The sequence below is a fragment of the Trachypithecus francoisi genome, unplaced genomic scaffold (genome assembly GCF_009764315.1).
Source record: "Trachypithecus francoisi isolate TF-2019V2 unplaced genomic scaffold, Tfra_2.0 Lachesis_group8, whole genome shotgun sequence".
NCBI classification, from domain to species: Eukaryota; Metazoa; Chordata; class Mammalia; order Primates; family Cercopithecidae; genus Trachypithecus; species Trachypithecus francoisi.
Window position 1 is genome coordinate 46,396,408 of NW_022681473.1, and position 17,864 is coordinate 46,414,271.

The 17,864-nt window shown below is 46.8% G+C and overlaps 2 protein-coding genes and 1 pseudogene across 7 annotated transcripts in view; 2 read left to right on the forward strand and 1 right to left on the reverse strand.

Annotated features, from left to right (window-relative positions):
- Positions 1-4,667, reverse strand: SPTY2D1OS (SPTY2D1 opposite strand). The gene is made up of 4 exons (XM_033207701.1): positions 4,433-4,667; positions 2,969-3,057; positions 762-799; positions 1-152 (listed from the first exon to the last, which is right to left on the reverse strand). Exons 1-3 carry the CDS (start codon positions 4,499-4,501, stop codon positions 778-780), a joined length of 180 nt encoding a protein of 59 aa, XP_033063592.1. The 5' UTR covers positions 4,502-4,667; the 3' UTR covers positions 1-152; positions 762-777.
- A 3,830-nt stretch (positions 4,668-8,497) lies between these two features.
- Positions 8,498-9,066, forward strand: LOC117081572 (annotated as a pseudogene).
- Positions 9,067-15,998: 6,932 nt separating this feature from the next.
- Positions 15,999-17,864, forward strand: part of UEVLD (UEV and lactate/malate dehyrogenase domains) — a 76,838-nt gene continuing 74,972 nt past the window's right edge. For 4 of the 6 annotated variants that reach the window (XR_004436197.1, XM_033207695.1, XM_033207693.1 and 1 more), the window contains exon 1: positions 15,999-16,156. Coding sequence is in view for 3 of the 6 variants with exons in the window: in XM_033207695.1 (XP_033063586.1) it covers positions 16,115-16,156 (42 nt within the window). In the remaining 3 variants the exon portion in view is untranslated. The remainder of the gene's footprint in view (positions 16,157-17,864) is intronic. The other 2 variants (XM_033207698.1, XM_033207696.1) reach the window with 2 other exon arrangements.

Sequence of the window (17,864 nt, forward strand, 5' to 3'; positions counted from 1 at the left end):
TAAAAAGTGCAGTAACTTCTTAACATAAAATATGACAAAATAATGTGCAATTACTTTATGCGAAACCAACAACAGGAACTGTACAGCTGGTCAGGTGAGCTTCAGAGCTGCATTACTTCACCAGGATCATCCTTGCTTACTTCCACTGGGGTCTGTGGGGAGAAAAGGAAGTGTGTCATGTGGGCCTAGTGGTTTCTAGTGTGGGGCTGAGGCATTTGGCCTCCCAGGCAAGGACTGGCAGGGGAGGCTACCTCCAATTCTGTCTCACATAATGCCTCTGACCCTGGATGCAAGGGGAGCTTAGCACTGGGGAGCTGACAAGAGGCAGAGAAAAGACAGAAATTCCAAGGTCTAACAGGAGGAGAGAGGAAAGAGACATCTGCCACCAGATCCCTTTTACAGACTAGTGTTTACTTGTGGAAGACAGAAGTTTGGATTTCTGAAGTGGACTGATCCTTAGGAAATGGCATCAAAGACTGGGCACACAAAATGTCCATTAGCACAACAGAAACAAGGCCGCCCAACTCAGAAGGCTTTGACTCTGGGCCTTAAAGATTATGTGAAACAAAATGGGAACTCTCCCAACCGCTATCACGTGAAACAAAATGGGAACTCTCCTAACCGCTACGGTAACTTTAAAAATATAATAAAAGTATTTGTTTCTAATGTTACTAGAGTTGGATTTTCATGCTTAGTTTATTTCTGGGGGCAGGAATACATTTCAAAGTAGGAACAGAGAACAAAGTTGAAGGTACACTTACCCCTCCTGGGGGATATTTATATCCCTTCCACATGGTTCCTGCAATGAGAAGCATCCATAAGACAACAATCATCACGAGGCTTCTTTCTCAGCTAGTGGTGTGCCCAAGAAGAAACAAGTGCTTCTGGAAGGTGCAGTGTTCTATTCCTGAGTCCTAGGAATTGGGCTGTCTTTGTTAGACACCAGATGGTGGATGGCCCAGCATGGCAGCTCCTCACTAAGGAGCTTTGTGGCCTAATCTGAATCGAAGTGGCTCCTCATGGCCTTTTAGTGGGGCAGAGCTCAGACACCAATTATGACATCAGCTCCTGTAACCTCGGCAATCCAGTCAGCATGAGCACCTATGGGATGGTTGTCCAGGATGCTAGATGTGTTGGGTTAAAGAAAATTAATCAAAAGGGCCCTGTGCTCTGGTATGTCTGTGATTTGGACCTAGCTGGCATCATACTCATTAACTCGTCACCTGCCAAAATGTTTAACTATTGGCTTTGTGCAATCAGGTGCTATGCAAAAGAAAAAAAGCCTGGGTTCATTAAGAGAATTAGCTGGCTAGGTATGCCATGAGCAAATAACTTCATATGCTATCGTTACGCTGTTCAAAAAAGAAATCTTGCATTTTATAAAATGGTACAGTTAAACTCTCCATCATGTAGGATGAGCCTATTTACAATTTTCCTGAGAAGGAAAGAGAAGGAAGATGGGCTGTTTTACTCATTTTGCAGCTGGAGAAACTGAGGCACAGAATAGTTTAAGTGGTCTGGTCAGGACTGCCACAAAGTTCTGACTGCTTTGGGCTAATGCGTTCACAGAAGTCCTGGGGCAGATGGAGATAAAAAAAAAAAAACCCCAGCCATCATGTCCTGCTCTTACTATACCTGGGGCTGGGGCTGAACACCCCTAATTTCTGGAGTAGCTTCCAAAAAACCTTCTGCTTCTGTAATCAGTATATTATTAAAACTCTCCAAGTTAAGTTTCTCTAACAATAGGAACAGCTCTGAAAAAAAAATCAGGTCTGAATGAAATGGGGTGAAATGTAAGAAACCCAGGAGATGGTCTGCTAAAAAGGATACTGCCATTAGTGTTTCCTGTAGGCAGGTTGGTCTAGCGGAATGAGTATGGGAGGCTATTAAGTCCAGAGACAGAGATCTGTGCTCGCATCCCACCTTTACCAAAGAGCTACTGTGTGTGGCCTCAGGTAAATAATTGAGGTCACTATCACCAGTTAATCTTTGTTGACTGGTTCATTATTTGCTTGTTGTTAAGTTAGTATTTTACTAAATGCTAATTTTTGAGCTTTGCATTAAATGCTTTACATTAATTCCCAAATATAATTGTCACAAAAATAGCAAGATATTCAGATATCTCCTGTTGTACAGAAGAAACTTTGAAACTGAGGTTCAAAGAAAGTAATTAAACTTTCCCAAGGTCACATAGGTAGTCGCAAAGTTAGGACCTAAACTCAAGTTCAATGTTAACTCCAGTTTCAGGACTTGCCAAAAGGGATATTAAAATGCTAGTCCTGGCAAGGCATGGTGGCTCATGCCTGCAATCCCAGCACTCTGGGAGGCCAAGGCAGGAGGATCACTTGAGTCCTGGAGTTCAAGACCAGCCTGGGCAACATAGTGAGACCCTGTCTCTACAAAAATTTTTTTTTAAAAATTAGCCAGGGCGCCTGCAGTCCCAGCTACTCAGGAGGCTGAGGCAGGAGAATGGCGTGAACCCAGGAGGTGGAGTTTGCAGTGAGCTGAGATCGTGCCACTGCACTCCAGCCTGGGTGACAGAGCGAGACTCCGTCTCAAAAAAAAAAAAAAACAATTAGCCAGGCATGGTGGCATGTGCCCTGAGGATCAGCTACTCAGGAAGCTGTGGTGGGAAGACTGCCTGCACCTCACTCCAGCCTGGGTGACAGAGCAAGACCTGTCTTAGGAAAAAAAAAAAAAAAGAATGCTATTAATAGTATAATATATTACAGTGTTGTGAGAAGAAAAATAATAGATGGGAACAGTCTTCAAAACAATACCTATGAGACATGGTTATTAATAGACAACTTTGGCCTGCTGTCCTCAGCTGTACTCACCAAATCATTTCCCCTTCCACAGTTTATTATATTTTCCAGAGGAATAAACACTCTCCACTGAGATTTCAGGGTTCTACCAAGTACTTTGGAAAGGGAGGAATCCAGCCCACCAGACCTGACCACCCACTTACTGCGGCAGATCTTCATCTAAAGCCTGCCTCTTCAGTTGTGTCTTGCTCTCCTGAACAGGCCACCTTTCCTGCCACTTCAGAGTTGGAGGCTGAATCAGAAAGAAAATTTGAGGGCAGAGATGGCTCTACTCACTGGCCCAGAGGGTAACTGCCTCTGTGTGGGACTAGAAGGGCTACTAAAAGTCCCCACCAATCCCTACCGTCCCCCTTCCTACCAACAACCACTGATCCACTTGGCCTGAAACCCACAAGTCAAATATGGTCTCCAGCAGACCCCTTGCAAATTCCATAGTGCTTTGAAACAAGTGCAGCTATATAAGCAAGAGAGGGGGAAAAAAAGAAAGACTTAAAAGGATGTCCTGGCCGGGCGCAGTGGCTCACCCTGGTAATCCCAGTACTTTGGGAGGCCAAGGAGGGCATATCACGAGGTCAGGATATCGAGACCATCCTGGCTAACACGGTGAAACCCCGTGTCTACTAAAAATACAAAAAATTAGCCGGGGCCGGGCGCGGTGGCTCAAGCCTGTAATCCCAGCACTTTGGGAGGCCGAGGCGGGCGGATCACAAGGTCAGGAGATCGAGACCATCCTGGCGAACACGGTGAAACCCCGTCTCTACTAAAAATACAAAAAACTAGCCGGGCGCGGTGGCGGGCGCCTGTAGTCCCAGCTACTCGGAGGCTGAGGCGGGAGAATGGCGGGAACCCGGGAGGCGGAGCTTGCAGTGAGCCGAGATCGCGCCACTGCACTCCAGCCTGGGCGGCAGAGCAAGACTCCGTCTCAAAAAAAAAAAAAAAAAATTAGCCGGGCATGGTGGTGGCGCCTGTAGTCCCAGCTACTCGGAGGCTGAGGCAGGAGAATGGCGTGAACCCAGGAGGCGGAGCTTGCAGTGAGCCGAGATCATGCCACTGCACTCCAGCCTGGGCAACAGAGCAAGACTCCATCTCAAAAAAAAAAAAAAAAGTATCTCCCCAGCTGGGCATTGTGGCTCACGCCTGTAATCCCAGCACTTTGGGAGGCCAAGGTGGGTGGATCACCTGAGGTTGGCACTTTGAGACCAGTCTGACCAACATGGAGAAACCCCATTTCTAATGAAAACACAAAATTAGCCAGGTGTGGTGGTGCATGCCTGTAATCCCAGCTACTCGGGAGAGTGAGGCAGAAGAATCGCTTGAACCCGGGAGGCGGAGGTTGTGGTGAGCCAAGATTGTGCCATTGCACTCCAGCCTGGGCAACAAGAGTGAAACTCCATCTCAAAAACAAAACAACAAAAAAAGGGATATCCCTAGTGGGATGGGAAGTAGCCTGGTAGCCTGGGACACTAACTTTGTTCCCATCACATTCTGACTTCCAGTTAGTGGTGAGACCTCAATTATCTTTCCCATTTGGTCAGAAAACCCAGACAGGAAGATGACCCAGCACCAGGACTGACCACCAGGGATTGACAGGCAGAGCCATTACTTACCATCGACTCTGGAAACGTGCCCATGTAACATGCAAGTCCAACAAAAAACATCCAGCCAAGCACAATCATGATCAAACGTAAAACAATTTCTAAGATACAACTGCACAGTGAAAGACTATTCACCAAGATCTTAGCAAAGGAGTGTGCTCACGAAACCTTCAGTTGGTAGAGGTCTCGCATGTCTGTTCGAGTCCTTGGCTCCAAAGGATCCACAGCTCCCTAGTGGAGAAGCTGAAATCTATTAGGGCATTGTGACATCATTGGTCATATGGCCCAGACTCAAAACATACCAAAGACACTGCCCCCAGACCAGCAGCTGCGCAGTAAACAGCAACACTAGGAAGTAGGTATTACTGTTAACCCCATTTCACTAATGAGAAAACTGAGGCTTAGACTAGAGCCTAAGTGGCGTGCACTACAGCACATAGCTGATGCTCCAGATCAGCACCAAGACTTAGGACTCAGCTGCCTCTTGGGCAGCCGGGCTCTTTACACCAGAGGCAGAGATTTGGAAAGGTGTTTTGCTGCTAGGTGTATGACATGTGAATAAAACAAACTGAATTATAGGTAAACAAGACAGATGTCTGTCTCTATTTCTGTCCCTGCAAAACCTCCCCTCCCCATCTCAAGGGGTTCCTCAGGACAATGGTATACCCACATCTTCATCACCTTGGGTTAGTTCCTCTCCATTGATTCTCTTTTCTTTACCATCATGAAGCCACAGGTACCCCTGTCCTTTCCTCAAAGAAACCTCCAGATGATACTGTGGCTCCTTCCCTGTCTTATTTCTTAATTTTCTTTTATGACCAAACTTTCTAAACAAGTGGTCCACACTCAAAGCTTTTTCCAATCTACACCTCTCTTCCATGCATTGCATTCTGACTTGTAGCCCCACCTCACTATTAGATACCCTCTCAGAGGTTACCAAGTATCTTTTTTGCTTTTCTGCTACAACATCATGGACATTTAATGTATTTTTCATCTCTAGAATTTTTTTTTTGAGACAGAGTCTTGCTCTGTCGCCCAGGCTGGAGTGCAGTGGTGTGATCTCAGCTCATTGAAACCTCCACCTCCTGGGTTCAAGTGATTCTCCTGCCTCAGCCTCCCAAGTAGCTGGGATTATAGGTACCCGTCACCACGCCAGGCTAATTTTTGTATTTTTAGTAGAGATGGGGTTTCACCATGTTGACCAGGCTGGTCTCGAACTCCTGACCTCAGGTGATCCACCCGCCTCATCCTCCCAAAGTCCTGGGATTACAGGCATGAGCCACTGTGTCTGACCTGTTGTGATATTTCCTGCTTCTTTAAATGTCTTACAACTTTTGATTAGATGTTGAACATGGTAAATTTTAGTGCTGAGTGCTGCATTTTGTTGCATTCCTTTCTTTTTTTTTTTTTTTTTTTTTTGAGACGGAGTCTCGCTCTGCCGCCCAGGCTGGAGTGCAGTGGCCGGTCTCAGCTCACTGCAAGCTCCGCCTCCCGGGTTTACGCCATTCTCCTGCCTCAGCCTCCCGAGTAGCTGGGACTACAGGCGCCTGCCACGTCGCCCGGCTAGTTTTTTGTATTTTTTTTTAGTAGAGACAGGGTTTCACCATGTTAGCCAGGATGGTCTCGATCTCCTGACCTCGTGATCCGCCCGTCTCGGCCTCCCAAAGTGCTGGGATTACAGGCTTGAGCCACCGCGCCCGGCCGCATTCCTTTCAACAGTGTTAAATTTTATTCTAAGGTGCACTTAAGTTACTTGTGATCAGTTTGATTCTTCTGAGGTTTGTTCTAAGTTTTATGATAGACCAGGAGCAGCCTTTACTCTAGGGTTAATATCCCCACTGCTGAGTTAATGACCACTTTCTCTGAGCACCTTCTCTGAGGCCAATTGTATTAGATTTTTTTTTTTAAGACGGAGTTTCGCTCTTGTTGCCTAGGCTGGAGTGCAATGGCGTGATCTCAGCTCACTGAAACCTCCGCCTCTCGGGTTCAAGTGATTCTTCCGCCTCAGCCTCCCGAGTAGCTGGAATTACAGGCACCCACCACCACGCCCGGCTAATTTTGTATTTTTAGTAGAGACAGGGTTTCTCCACGTTGGTTAGGCTGGTCTCGAACTCCCGAACTCAGGTGATCCGCCGGCCTCGCCTTCCCAAGTGCTCGGGTTACAGGCGTGAGCCACTGTGCCCAGCCTTGATCTTTCAAATCTGTGGAATGTTTCACAATTCCCTGCCCTTCAGGAACTCCAATAAGTGTTTGGCCTACTGCTTTTGGGTGGATCTTTTCCAGGCCTCATCGAGTTTTATCCCATATATGTGCAGACAGAACTCAGCCGGACTCACAAGGGCCCCTGTGGAAAGCTACAGCGCTTTCTCCATGGAGCTCCCTCTTCTTAGTACTCCATCCTGCAAATTCTGGCCTCTGCTGTACTTTGCTATCTTTCTTTTCAACTCAGTCAAACGCTCAGTTGGGTAACCCCTTTCTGTGCTATAGCCTGAAAACTGCCACCTGGCTGGAGCAATTGTAGGACTCACCTTCACTGGTTTCCTTTCTTTCAAAGTACACAGTCTTGTGCTGTCTCTTGTACAAGATCTGAAAACAATTATTTCATGTTTTGTGCAATTTTCTATTTATAAAGAGAAGGTAATTTCTGTAACAGTTGATCCTTCATAGGCAGAAGCAGAAGTGTATGTTCTTGGACAGTCTTTGTTGTCAAGGCTGGAGTGCAGTGGCAGTCACAGATCACTGCAGCCTTGAACTCCTGGGCTAGAGCGATCCTCCCATCTCAGCCTCCCAAGTAGCTGGGACTACAAGTGCGTACCACCATGCCTGGCTAATTTTTTTTTTTTTTTTTTTGTAAAGGTAGGGTCTCACTATGTTGACCAGGCAGATCTCAAACTCCTGGGCTCAAGTTAGCCTCTTGCCTCGGCCTCCCAAAGTGCTGAGATTACAGGCATGAGCCACTGTGCCTAGCTTATGTTATTCTTAATTCTTGCATAATAGTCTAGTTTATTTCATCTTGCTCCCAATGATACAGTAGGTTAAGTCCAATCAGGAGACAGAAAACCACCCAGTAATTTGAAAATTTTAATAAAGGGAGTTATCGACTAGGAGCAAGTGACTGACTATAGAAGGGGTAGAAAGTGTTACATATTACAGGAACAGCATATATAGGGAGTAGTCACTACCGCTAGGGCTGAGGCAAAGTACCCAAAGGAAGCAATAAATTTGGAATAGTCCCGTCCCCTCCAGGGCTGAGATCCAAAACATGTTGGAGGAGTTGTGGACATGACCAACTGGACGGTAGTGGTCTAATGAGCTGCTGCAGGCTAATGCTGGCAATGGGTGCTGGTGGAACTCACTGGAAAATTGTCTCAGTGACACAGGTGTGGAAGCAGTCCGCAGTGGAGCCACTGATACTTGACAGGGTGAGTGCCACTAGAAGTCCCCACACATGCCATTGGCAGCCTTGAACAGAATCAGGAATAGACACACACTGGAACTAGGAAGAGAAAGCCCTTCCTCTTGTAGCATCCTCCGAAGGCCCTCTACTGACAAAATGTTAGCATTCCACTAACAAGGAAGAAATGCTTAGAGGGCCCAGCTTCATTATGGTAGAGCAAGTAATAAATGGTGGATTTGGAACTAAAAGGCATTAAATAACTGGCATAATGTACATTCAGATTTTTTCCCAATTTTTATCACCATAAACAATGCTGTGATTGTTAAAATTTCTGGCCCCAGGCTTGTGGTAGTGCCACGGAGATGGCAGGAGCTGGAGGTGGAGCAGGAACTTGCAGTGAAGGTGGAGAGCGCCCACGCACATCCATCCTACCCTTGGCCAGCAGAACGGATGGTGGGGCCTGGGGCCTGAAGACAACTCCCTGACCACTGAAGCTTTTTGTGGCAGTGGGCATGGGTGTGATGGATGGCAAGACAGGGCTGTTCTGAGGTCTGAGCCTCCAACTGATGTGACCCCTCTCCTTTGTAACGGGGGCAGCAGGAAGGTTTTCCCTCCAGATGAAAACAAGCAGGTTTCCAATAAGGACGGATATGAAGACCTCTCTGAAGCAAGCAGTGAAGGAGACCTCCTAGGGGATGATGATGCAGTGTGTGTCCTGTATGTTGGCCCACCCCCTGCATGCCATCTCAATGTGCTGCATGGTCTAATTTGTGGGATGGGAGGTCAAGTACAGTGGTGTGCTGAGCTCCACTGAGAAGATTTTCAAAGAGGAAGGGCTGCTGGGATTCTTTGTTGGCTTGATCCTTCATCTCCTGGGTGAAGTAGTTTTCTTGTGAGGCTATAACCTGCTGGCCCACTTTTATCAATGACTACCTGGTAGATGACAGCATGAGTGACACCTAGGGGGGCTGAGAAATGACCAGAATTGGGGTTCCCAGTTAGGCCAGGCCCTGTCCATCCAGAGCTACATCAAGTTTGTGATGGAGATTGCAGTGAGCATGCTGACCTCCCCTTTCCTGCTGGTTGGCAGCCTCATGGCTGTGAACAACTGTGGGCCGCAGGCTGGGCTCTTACCTTACTCACTGGTGTTCAAATCATGGATTTACTGCTGTAAGAAGAGCTGCAGGGCCAGCTCTTATGAGGCTCCAGCCTGCTTTTCCACCAAGTGTCATCAGGATCATGCTTTGACCTGGAGCAACCTGAGTCATCTTCAAAAAAAACACGCTGTCTCAACCTGGCCCCTATGGGTGAGGCCCGATTATCTCAGGACACCTGCAAGATGACTCCAACGCAGCAACAACCAGATGTGCTCCAGCCCAGCTGGGCTTCAGTTTCCATATTTGTCATGTGTTTGTCCAGATGTGGGGTCAGATGGGGGTGGGGCTGCACTCTGGGGATTAGATCACCTGCCAAACCTGGGGGAGGTGGGGGCTAGGTAGGGAATTGGCAGAATCCCTATACCTCCCAGATTTGCTGAGTCTGCCTTGTTCAGAGAGCCAGCGAATGGCTTTTGGAGGCCCAGATTGGATGGGGAAAGGCTAATCAGGTCAGATCCCACCCCTGTCCAACCCCCTAGTTGGTCCAGCTCCTATCTTGCAGCTTACTGAAAGCACCATTCTTCTGCACAAGGCCACTATCATGTTTCAGCCTGTGCTAGGAGGCAAATGTTAGGCTCTGCCTTTATTTTTCTCAATACTTCTTTTGATACAAGGGCAGTACCTTCCTCTGAATAGGCAATCATGTGATTAGTCAGAATGTGTCCCCCTCATCTAATGTTCATGTATTTACTGGTGATGCCTTGTGTGCAGGATAAATACCCAGAGGTTAGGCAGATCAGTGACTGTAGTCCTACCTAGTTTAAAAGTCCATAAGGCCTGGTGGCTCACGCCTATAATCCCAGCACTTTGGGAGGCCGAAGTGGGTGGATCACTTGAGGTCAGGAGTTTGAGACCAGACTGGTCAACATATAGTGAAATGCCATGTCTACCAAAAATATGAAAAAGATCAGCTGGGCGTGGTGGTGGGCACCTATAATCCCAGCTACTCGGGAGGCTGAGGCAGGAGAATCTTGTGAATCCAGGAGGTAGAAGTTGCAGTGAGTTGAGATTACACCACTGCACTCCAGCCTGGGTGGCACAGTGGGACTCCGTCTCAAAAAAAAAAAAAAAGTTAATGGTAAGATTTGACCCTATCTCCTGCAAATAAATGTATTGGTGGTGAAATAATTTTTTTTTTCTAACAAATTTCTAATCATGGCCAATTTTTTTCTTGTTAACCAGGGAAGCAAAAAGATGACAAGAAAGTATGCAAAGTTCAGGCTGGGCGCAGGGGCTCACACCTGTAATCCCAGCACTTTGGGAGACAGAGGTGGGTGAATCACCTGAAGTCAGAAATTCTAGACCAGCCTGGCCAACATGGCAAAACCCCATCTCTACTAAAAATACAAAAATTAGCCAGGCGTGGTAGTGCATGCCTGTAATCCCAGTTACTCAGGAGGCTGAGGTTGCAGTGAGCCAAGATTGTGCCACTGTACTCCAGCCTGGGTAACAAAGGAAACTCTGCCTCAAAAAAAAAAAAAAAAAAAAAAAGAGCATGCCAATTTAGACACAGTAAGAAAATGCAGAGGCTGTATAAAATCCTTACAGGCCCAGTGCAGTGGCTTAGGCCTGTCATCTCAGCACTCTGGGAGGAGGAGGCAGGAGGATCACCTGAGGCCAGGAGTTCCAGCTCAGCCTGGCAAATATGGGGAAACCCTGTCTCTACTAAACATACAAAAAATAGCCAGGCATGGTGGCAGGCGCCTGTAATCCCAGCTACTTGGGAGGCGGAGGCATGAGAATCGCTGGAACCTGGGAGGTGGAGGTTGAAATGAGCAGAGACTGTAGCACTGCACTCCAGTCTGGGCGACAGTGGAGACTCTATCTCAAAAAATAATGATAAAGTAAAATAAAATAAAATAAAATCCTTACAAAAAGAATTAGCTTAAGAAAAATTGCAGTTTTAATTCACAAGGTCATAAAAACATAGGTTGTTACAAAGGATATTTGAGGATGACCTGAGATGCAAAATTGCTGTCAGTGAACACAACAGTTAAGTTCCATACATTTAAGAAGTATATGATAGGCTGGGTGCGGTGGCTCATGCCTGTAATCCTAGCACTTTGGGAGGCAGAGGTGGGTGGATAACCTGACGTCAGGAGTTTGAAACCAGCCTGACCAACATGGTGAAACCCTGCCTCTACTAAAAATTCAAAAATTAGCCGGGCGTGTTGGTACACATCTGTAATCTCAGCTTCTTGGGAGGCTAAAACAGGAGAATCATTTGAGCCCAGGAGGCAGAGGTTGCAGTGAGCTAAGATCGTGCCACTGCACTCTAGCCAGGGTAACAGAGCAAGACTCCATCTCAAAAAAAAAAAAGGAGTATGTAAGAATATATATATGTGTGATATTTGGAATAACAAGGTTTCGTCCCCTAACAATATGTCTGATAGGGCCAATAATCATGAAAGCAACAAAGGGTATAAATAGAGATCAGAGGTAGAGCACCAAAAACACAAGTTCTAATTTTAGACAAGCCATTTTTGTGTTTTTTCTAAAACTTACAAAGATGCAGCGTATGTTTGGGACATTTTCCCCCCTTTTAACATTATTAACATCTTTGTACATATATCCTGAGTACTTTTATTTCTGTAAGACAGATTCCCAACGTGGCATTATAGGATCAAAGGTCTACAAGACTACTCTGCCCAAAGGTTGTAGCAAATTATGCTCCCACCAACGATGCCTGGGGTCTAGAACACTTCAGTAAATCTACAAACATTCCAGAAATTGGACACAAAACAAACTGTATACGTGGCTATGTATACAGGGGCAGGTCTATAGCTTCAATAATTACACTATTCAATAATTATACTAGGCACTGGGAATATAGAGATGAATGAGATTCAACCCCTATTTGCCAGGGCCTTACAGTATTTGAGGACAGAAAGAGGAGTGGAAATGGAGGTAGACAGGTACAACAGTATAATAAAATACTCCTGGCAGGTAAGGCATGAGGCAAGGAAGAACACAATGTACTTGGGGAAGAGTGAATGTTTCAATCTAATTGGATTATAGGATCTAACAGCACCAGTTTCGGGAGATGAGGGTAGCCTGGTGGTCAGGATGGAAGTCAAGGGAGAGGCTTAAAAAAAAAAAGCCAATGTCTGTACTATACAGCCTTTCTCTTATAACTGCATAGCAATCTAGGCACATAATTCAGACTTTTGTAGACTTTTTTTTTTTTTGATGGAATCTCACTCTGTTGCCCAGGCTAGAATGCAGTGGCAAGATTTCGGCTCACTGCAACCTCCGCCTCCCAGATTCAAGCAGTTCTCCCTGCCTCAGCCTCCTAAATAGCTGAGATTACAGGTGCCTGCCACCACGCCCCGCTAATTTTTGTATTTTTAGCAAAGATGAGGTTTCGCCATGTTGGCCAGGCTGGTCTTGAACTCCTGACCTCAGGTGATACGCCCGCCTGGGCGTTCCAACGTCCTGGGATTACAGGCATGAGCCACCACATCTGGCTGGTTTCCTAGACTATTATTAATCACAAAGTGTCATCACAATTTCACACACAGTGAGAGGCAGTATAACACACAGCTTAGGAAGATAGTCTTTGACATCATCTTCTGCAGTAACTTAACCTTAGTCTTTGGTTTTCCAATCTGTAAAATGGAGACAATTATACACATATCCTATATTTCACATTTAAGTTCTTTTGAAATAGGTGTGTTAAAGTCAGTATGTGTTTAATTTTGTAGTCTTCTTCTCCCCCCAAAAGCTATCATTAATATATCTCTTATTCAACAGAATCTCAGAAACATGGAAAATAGGTAATATAACAATAAACCACAGTTTTCTTATCAGTAAAACTGAGGTAATAATTCTATCCAGGTCATAGGGTCTTAGAAGATGAACAGAGTTAAAGCACATAAAACTCTTAGCAATGTACCCTTCACAAAGGAAACACTACTCACACATACACACACATTCACTCACACTCTATCTGGCATAAAGTGTGTATAGTGACTAGACCAGAAGAGAATTGAAGGTTTGGCTGGAAGGCCTCTTCCATAAAAGACTCTTTCATAAAAGATGGAACAATCTTGCCCTGGCCTTGCTGCTAATGGGTATTTTTTTCCTTATAACACGGATTTCTGGCAGGATCTATTAGAACTTGCAGCCCCTGGCAGTTCTGTTTCAAGGTTGGTTAGATCTGGCTGAGATGCACTTAACAGCCCTTCTAACAACTTTTCTCTGTAATCTTCCTCCTACGTTGTCTTCTGGCCTACTCTTGCCCCATACTGCTGCCTCTTCACAACACCGCAGAGTTATTAATATTTTTTTAAAACTCAGTCACATCATGTCACTGTTCTGTTCGAAACCTCCCAGTGGCTTTCTCTTTCTCCCAGATTAAAAGCCTGAGAAAGGAAGAGGCAGGCCCTGACATCTGAGAGCTGGTCTGACACAGCTAGACTTCAGGGTTGTTAGAAGCTGGACTGATGCTCACAGCTTGGCCCAGTTATTCTTCTGTGGGACATAATCTCACAGAACACCAACATGAGACAAGGTCAGTCAGACTAAAAAAAGTGAGACACAATGAGGCCATTTCAAAATTTTGTCTAAGAGACAGAGCAAGGTCACTGCAAGCCATGAAATATAAAAATGTTCTTCTCTATTATGAGTGACTGCTGCTTCTTTACCAAGTATAGCTTTATCGTCATTCTAGTCTGTCCATCTTACAGACAATACTGATTCAGATAGTCTCAGAAACGTCCCTGCTTCCTGACAGCACCCAATCCAGGGTGAAGCCTGGCTTTCTTGAGCCCTCCTGCAAATCGCCCAAATTCTGTAATAGGTTCTCTCTCTCACCAAGCTGTCCCACTGGTTCTCCACAACACCTGCTTCCTCACTGCAAGAACTATTAATAATGAACTCAACTTGTTTAAGTACAGGTGTGTTCCTGATGGTCTCTGGCTGGAGGGCATGGACAGGCCAGAATCCTTACAATTGTCTACAAAGCCCCACGTGGTTCTTGGATTTCATCACCCATCAGAATCATCTGGAAGACTTGTTAAAAGAGAACTGCTGGGCCGGGCGCGGTGGCTCAAGCCTGTAATCCCAGCACTTTGGGAGGCCGAGACGGGCGGATCACGAGGTCAGGAGATCGAGACCATCCTGGCGAACACGGTGAAACCCCGTCTCTACTAAAAATACAAAAAAACTAGCCGGGCGAGGCGGCGGGCACCTGTAGTCCCAGCTACTCGGGAGGCTGAGGCAGGAGAATGGCGTAAACCCGGAGGCGGAGCTTGCAGTGAGCTGAGATCCGGCCACTGCACTCCAGTCCGGGAGACAGAGCGAGACTCCGCCTCAAAAAAAAAAAAAAAAAAAAAAAAAAAAAAAAAGAGAACTGCTGGTCCCCAACCCCAGAGTCTGTGATTGAATAAAGCTGGGGTGAGGTCTTAGACTTTGCACTTCTTTTTTTTTTTGAGACGGAGTCTGGCCCTGTGGCCCAGGCTGGAGTGCAGTGGCGCCATCTCGGCTCACTGCAAGCTCCGCCTCCTGGTTTCACGCCATTCTCCTGCCTCAGCCTCCTGAGTAGCTGGGACTACAGGCGCCTGTCACCACGCCCGGCTAATTTTCTGTATTTTTAGTACGGGCGGGGTTTCACTGTGTTAGTCATGATGGTCTCGATCTCCTGACCTCGTGATCCGCCCGCCTCGGCTTCCCAAAGTGCTGGAATGACAGGCGTGAGCCACCGCGCCCGGCAGACTCTGCACTTCCAACAACTTCCAGCATCTGAGGCTGCAGGTCTGGAGATCACACTAAAAGACTCACTTCTCTAAACCATTTGTTCCTCCCTCTTGTTTTCCTGACTTAGCCTCCTTGTCTCTACTCCTGTCTTACTTCATTCTACTCCAGCCACACTGGCCTTCTTGCTGTGTTGGGCCTCCCTCTGCACATGCCTGTCTTAGGCTTCTGCTTTGTCTGCACTCTGATTCGTAACACTTACTCCCTCACCCCTCAGAACTACCCCAATCTCCTTACCCTTTTATGAATTTATTCTCCACAACATATAATCAACCTTCTGACACGCTGAATAATTTACTTATTACATTTATTGTTTTGCTCTCCCTCTGCTAATAAAGGAATGACACCCTTAAGACAGCAGCTATCTGAGTGTATTTTGTTCACTGCTGTATCCTGAGACCTGGAAAAGTAGCTGGCAAGTAGTAGATGCTCAATAAATACTTTCTGAATGAATGTTCCTTCCAGCTTTTCAGCTGCTTCTCCTGAGTCAGGGCAACGCTCCCTTCAGATCTTCCTATAAATACAATCTCTCTCCTATACGCCCAACCTCTTGACAATTACAATATCCAGCTCCTGACTTTTCGCTTCAGTGGCTCATGCCACGGATACAGGGAAGGTAAGTCAGTCACGGGTCAAGGAGATCAAATAATACCAGAAAATTACTGTACCCTGCATCTCTTCTTCGCCCACCTTCTCCAAATCACCTTATTCACCCACCTCCCTCCTCTCTTGTTTTCCAACTTTTTCGTTCACCTGGCTGTCTCCTCTCTTTGACCACCAACATTGTTATGGCACCCCTAAAAATATTAAAAAGCAACCCCTCGCCCCGTGCTGCGCCACCCTGATGCTGTGGCTCCGCTTCTCCGACAAGGATCCTCCTGACTTTTTTTCTCCTTTCTACTCCCTGAAATTTTGCTTCTGAAATTCCATTACCGCCTCCTTCCTAAATTCAACTGCAATTTTTCGGTCTTGCTCTTTCCTGATACACTGCGGAATTTAACACATCTGTCTGAAAACTCTTCAAGAACACCGCGTGTTGCTTCTACCTCCTTTAGAGATTCTACTCCGGTCCTTCCTAGTCTTCTCTTCATAAGTGTCCCCAAGTTTCCATCCAGGAAGATGGGTCGTGGTTTCCTTGACACCAACGCATTTCTGGCCGTGCCCTCGTCACTTGCCCACTCCGGGGTCAAGAAGCAGGTACCTCGGATTCCGGGCGCAGCCGCGGCTGAACCCGTGCTTTGAATGCGGGTGGAGTTTTCAGTCAAGGAAGAGGCGGAGCCTTGGACCGCCGGGAAGTTTGGTCCTCAGCGGTTTCCGTCCTGCAGCAAGTCCGGAACAAGGCCCCAAGGCTGGGGTCGTGGGATCTGGCTCGGGACCGGGCTGGAGATGGAGTTCGACTGCGAGGGCCTGAGACGGCTGCTTGGCAAGGTGCGGGCAGTCCGCAGGGCCAGGTCTGGGTCCTCAGGGTTTTGGGGGGGGTTCCTCTGCCTTTGGACAGGTTGCCTCCGTTTTGCGTTTCCCGGCTTGTAGTGGGGCTTGGAGCGGGGGCAGCTGACTATGGGGAGCGGCCCCAGGGTGCCTGAGGGGACCTGGATTCTGATTTCTCCCGCAACTCCGAGGTTTCCCAACCTCCACCTGGTGCGAGCCCTCCTCATACCCCCAGCTTCACTGACCTCAAACAGCTCGCAGCACACGCCTAACCACGCCTTTCTGTCTGCTGAAATGGTCTGCCTTTTTTTTCTTTTTTCTTGAATTGCAAAGCTCATCCTTTGTAAGACCCAACTCAGTCACTCCCTGGAAGATTGAATCAACCCTTCTGTTTTCAAAGATATCGATTATCACATTGTGGAGTAATTATGTATTTACAAACCTTACTCTTGCTGTGAGCCCCTTTGACTGCAAAGATTGTGCTTTTGTATTCCCTTCATCTAGCCACTGTGTTTGACAACATAAGTACTGAATAACTGTTATGTGAATGAAAGACCTGAGTAGATTTAGGGGTGAAGACAGAGCTTGAAGGCCCTGGAGAGATCTTAATGTTGGAAGGTTGGGGAGTAGGCGGGCCGACCTGGAAATCTGACCTATATTTCCGAGACCTGACTAGCCTGAGTTTCCGGTGTACAATCTGAGGAAATCACCACCAATTTTCTAGTTAAGAAAACTAGTTTTGCCGGGCGCGGTGGCTCAAGCCTGTAATCCCAGCACTTTGGGAGGCTGAGACGGGCGGATCACGAGGTCAGGAGATCGAGACCATCCTGGCGAACACGGTGAAACCCTGTCTCTACTAAAAATACAAAAAAACTAGCCGGGCGAGGCGGCGGGCGCCTGTAGTCCCAGCTACTCGGGAGGCTGAGGCAGGAGAATGGCGTAAACCCGGGAGGCGGAGCTTGCAGTGAGCTGAGATCCGGCCACTGCACTCCAGTCCGGGCGACAGAGCGAGACTCCGCCTCAAAAAAAAAAAAAAAAGAAAACTAGTTTTCACCAGTTTCCTAGTTAAGGTTTTTTTTTTTTTTTTCTTTGACAGAGTCTTGCTCTGTCGCCCAGGCTGGAGTGCAGTGGCGCGATCTCGGCTCACTGCAACCTCCACCTCCCAGGTTCAAGCCGATTCTCGTGCCTCAGCCTCCCAAGTAGCTGGGACTACAGGCGCACGCCACCATGCCTGGCTAATTTTTGTATTTTAGTAGAGATGGATTTTCCCCATGTTGGCCAGTCTGGTCTTGAACTCCTGACCTCAAGTGATCCACCCGCCTGAGCCTCCCAAAGTGGTGGAATTACAGGTATGAACCACCGTACCCGGCCTTAAGTAATTCTTAATGCGTCTTAAGACTTCCTAATGCGGAAACCATAGTTTATGCCATTTTTGTTATACTTGCTTCTTTCCTTGTTGGGGCAGTTTACATATCCGTGGGAGGTTTTGAAGCCCTAAGATTGAAATTGTTTATATAAGTGACTTGAATGAATTTATCTACTGCGACAGGTGCAGATCTTGTAGGAAGAGAAGTATCGTAATGCTTATGATTACTACGCTTTCTGTCTCCTCTTCAGAGCACATGAAATTAAAAGAACCATTCAAGTTTTAATGTGCAGAGGATGATGGATTGTCCGATGGGAAGAATTGTTCAAGTTAAGATTCAAG

Bases quoted from the DNA above. Each gene is read 5' to 3' on its own strand.
- SPTY2D1OS (XM_033207701.1), bottom strand. From the start codon at position 4,501: ATGATTGTGCTTGGCTGGATGTTTTTTGTTGGACTTGCATGTTACATG. The intron at 3,058-4,432 runs GTAAGTAATGGC...TTTCTGATTCAG, and splicing joins GCACGTTTCCAGAGTCGATG to CCTCCAACTCTGAAGTGGCA. The intron at 800-2,968 runs GTAAGTGGGTGG...TTCTCATTGCAG, and splicing joins TTAGATGAAGATCTGCCGCA to GAACCATGTGGAAGGGATAT.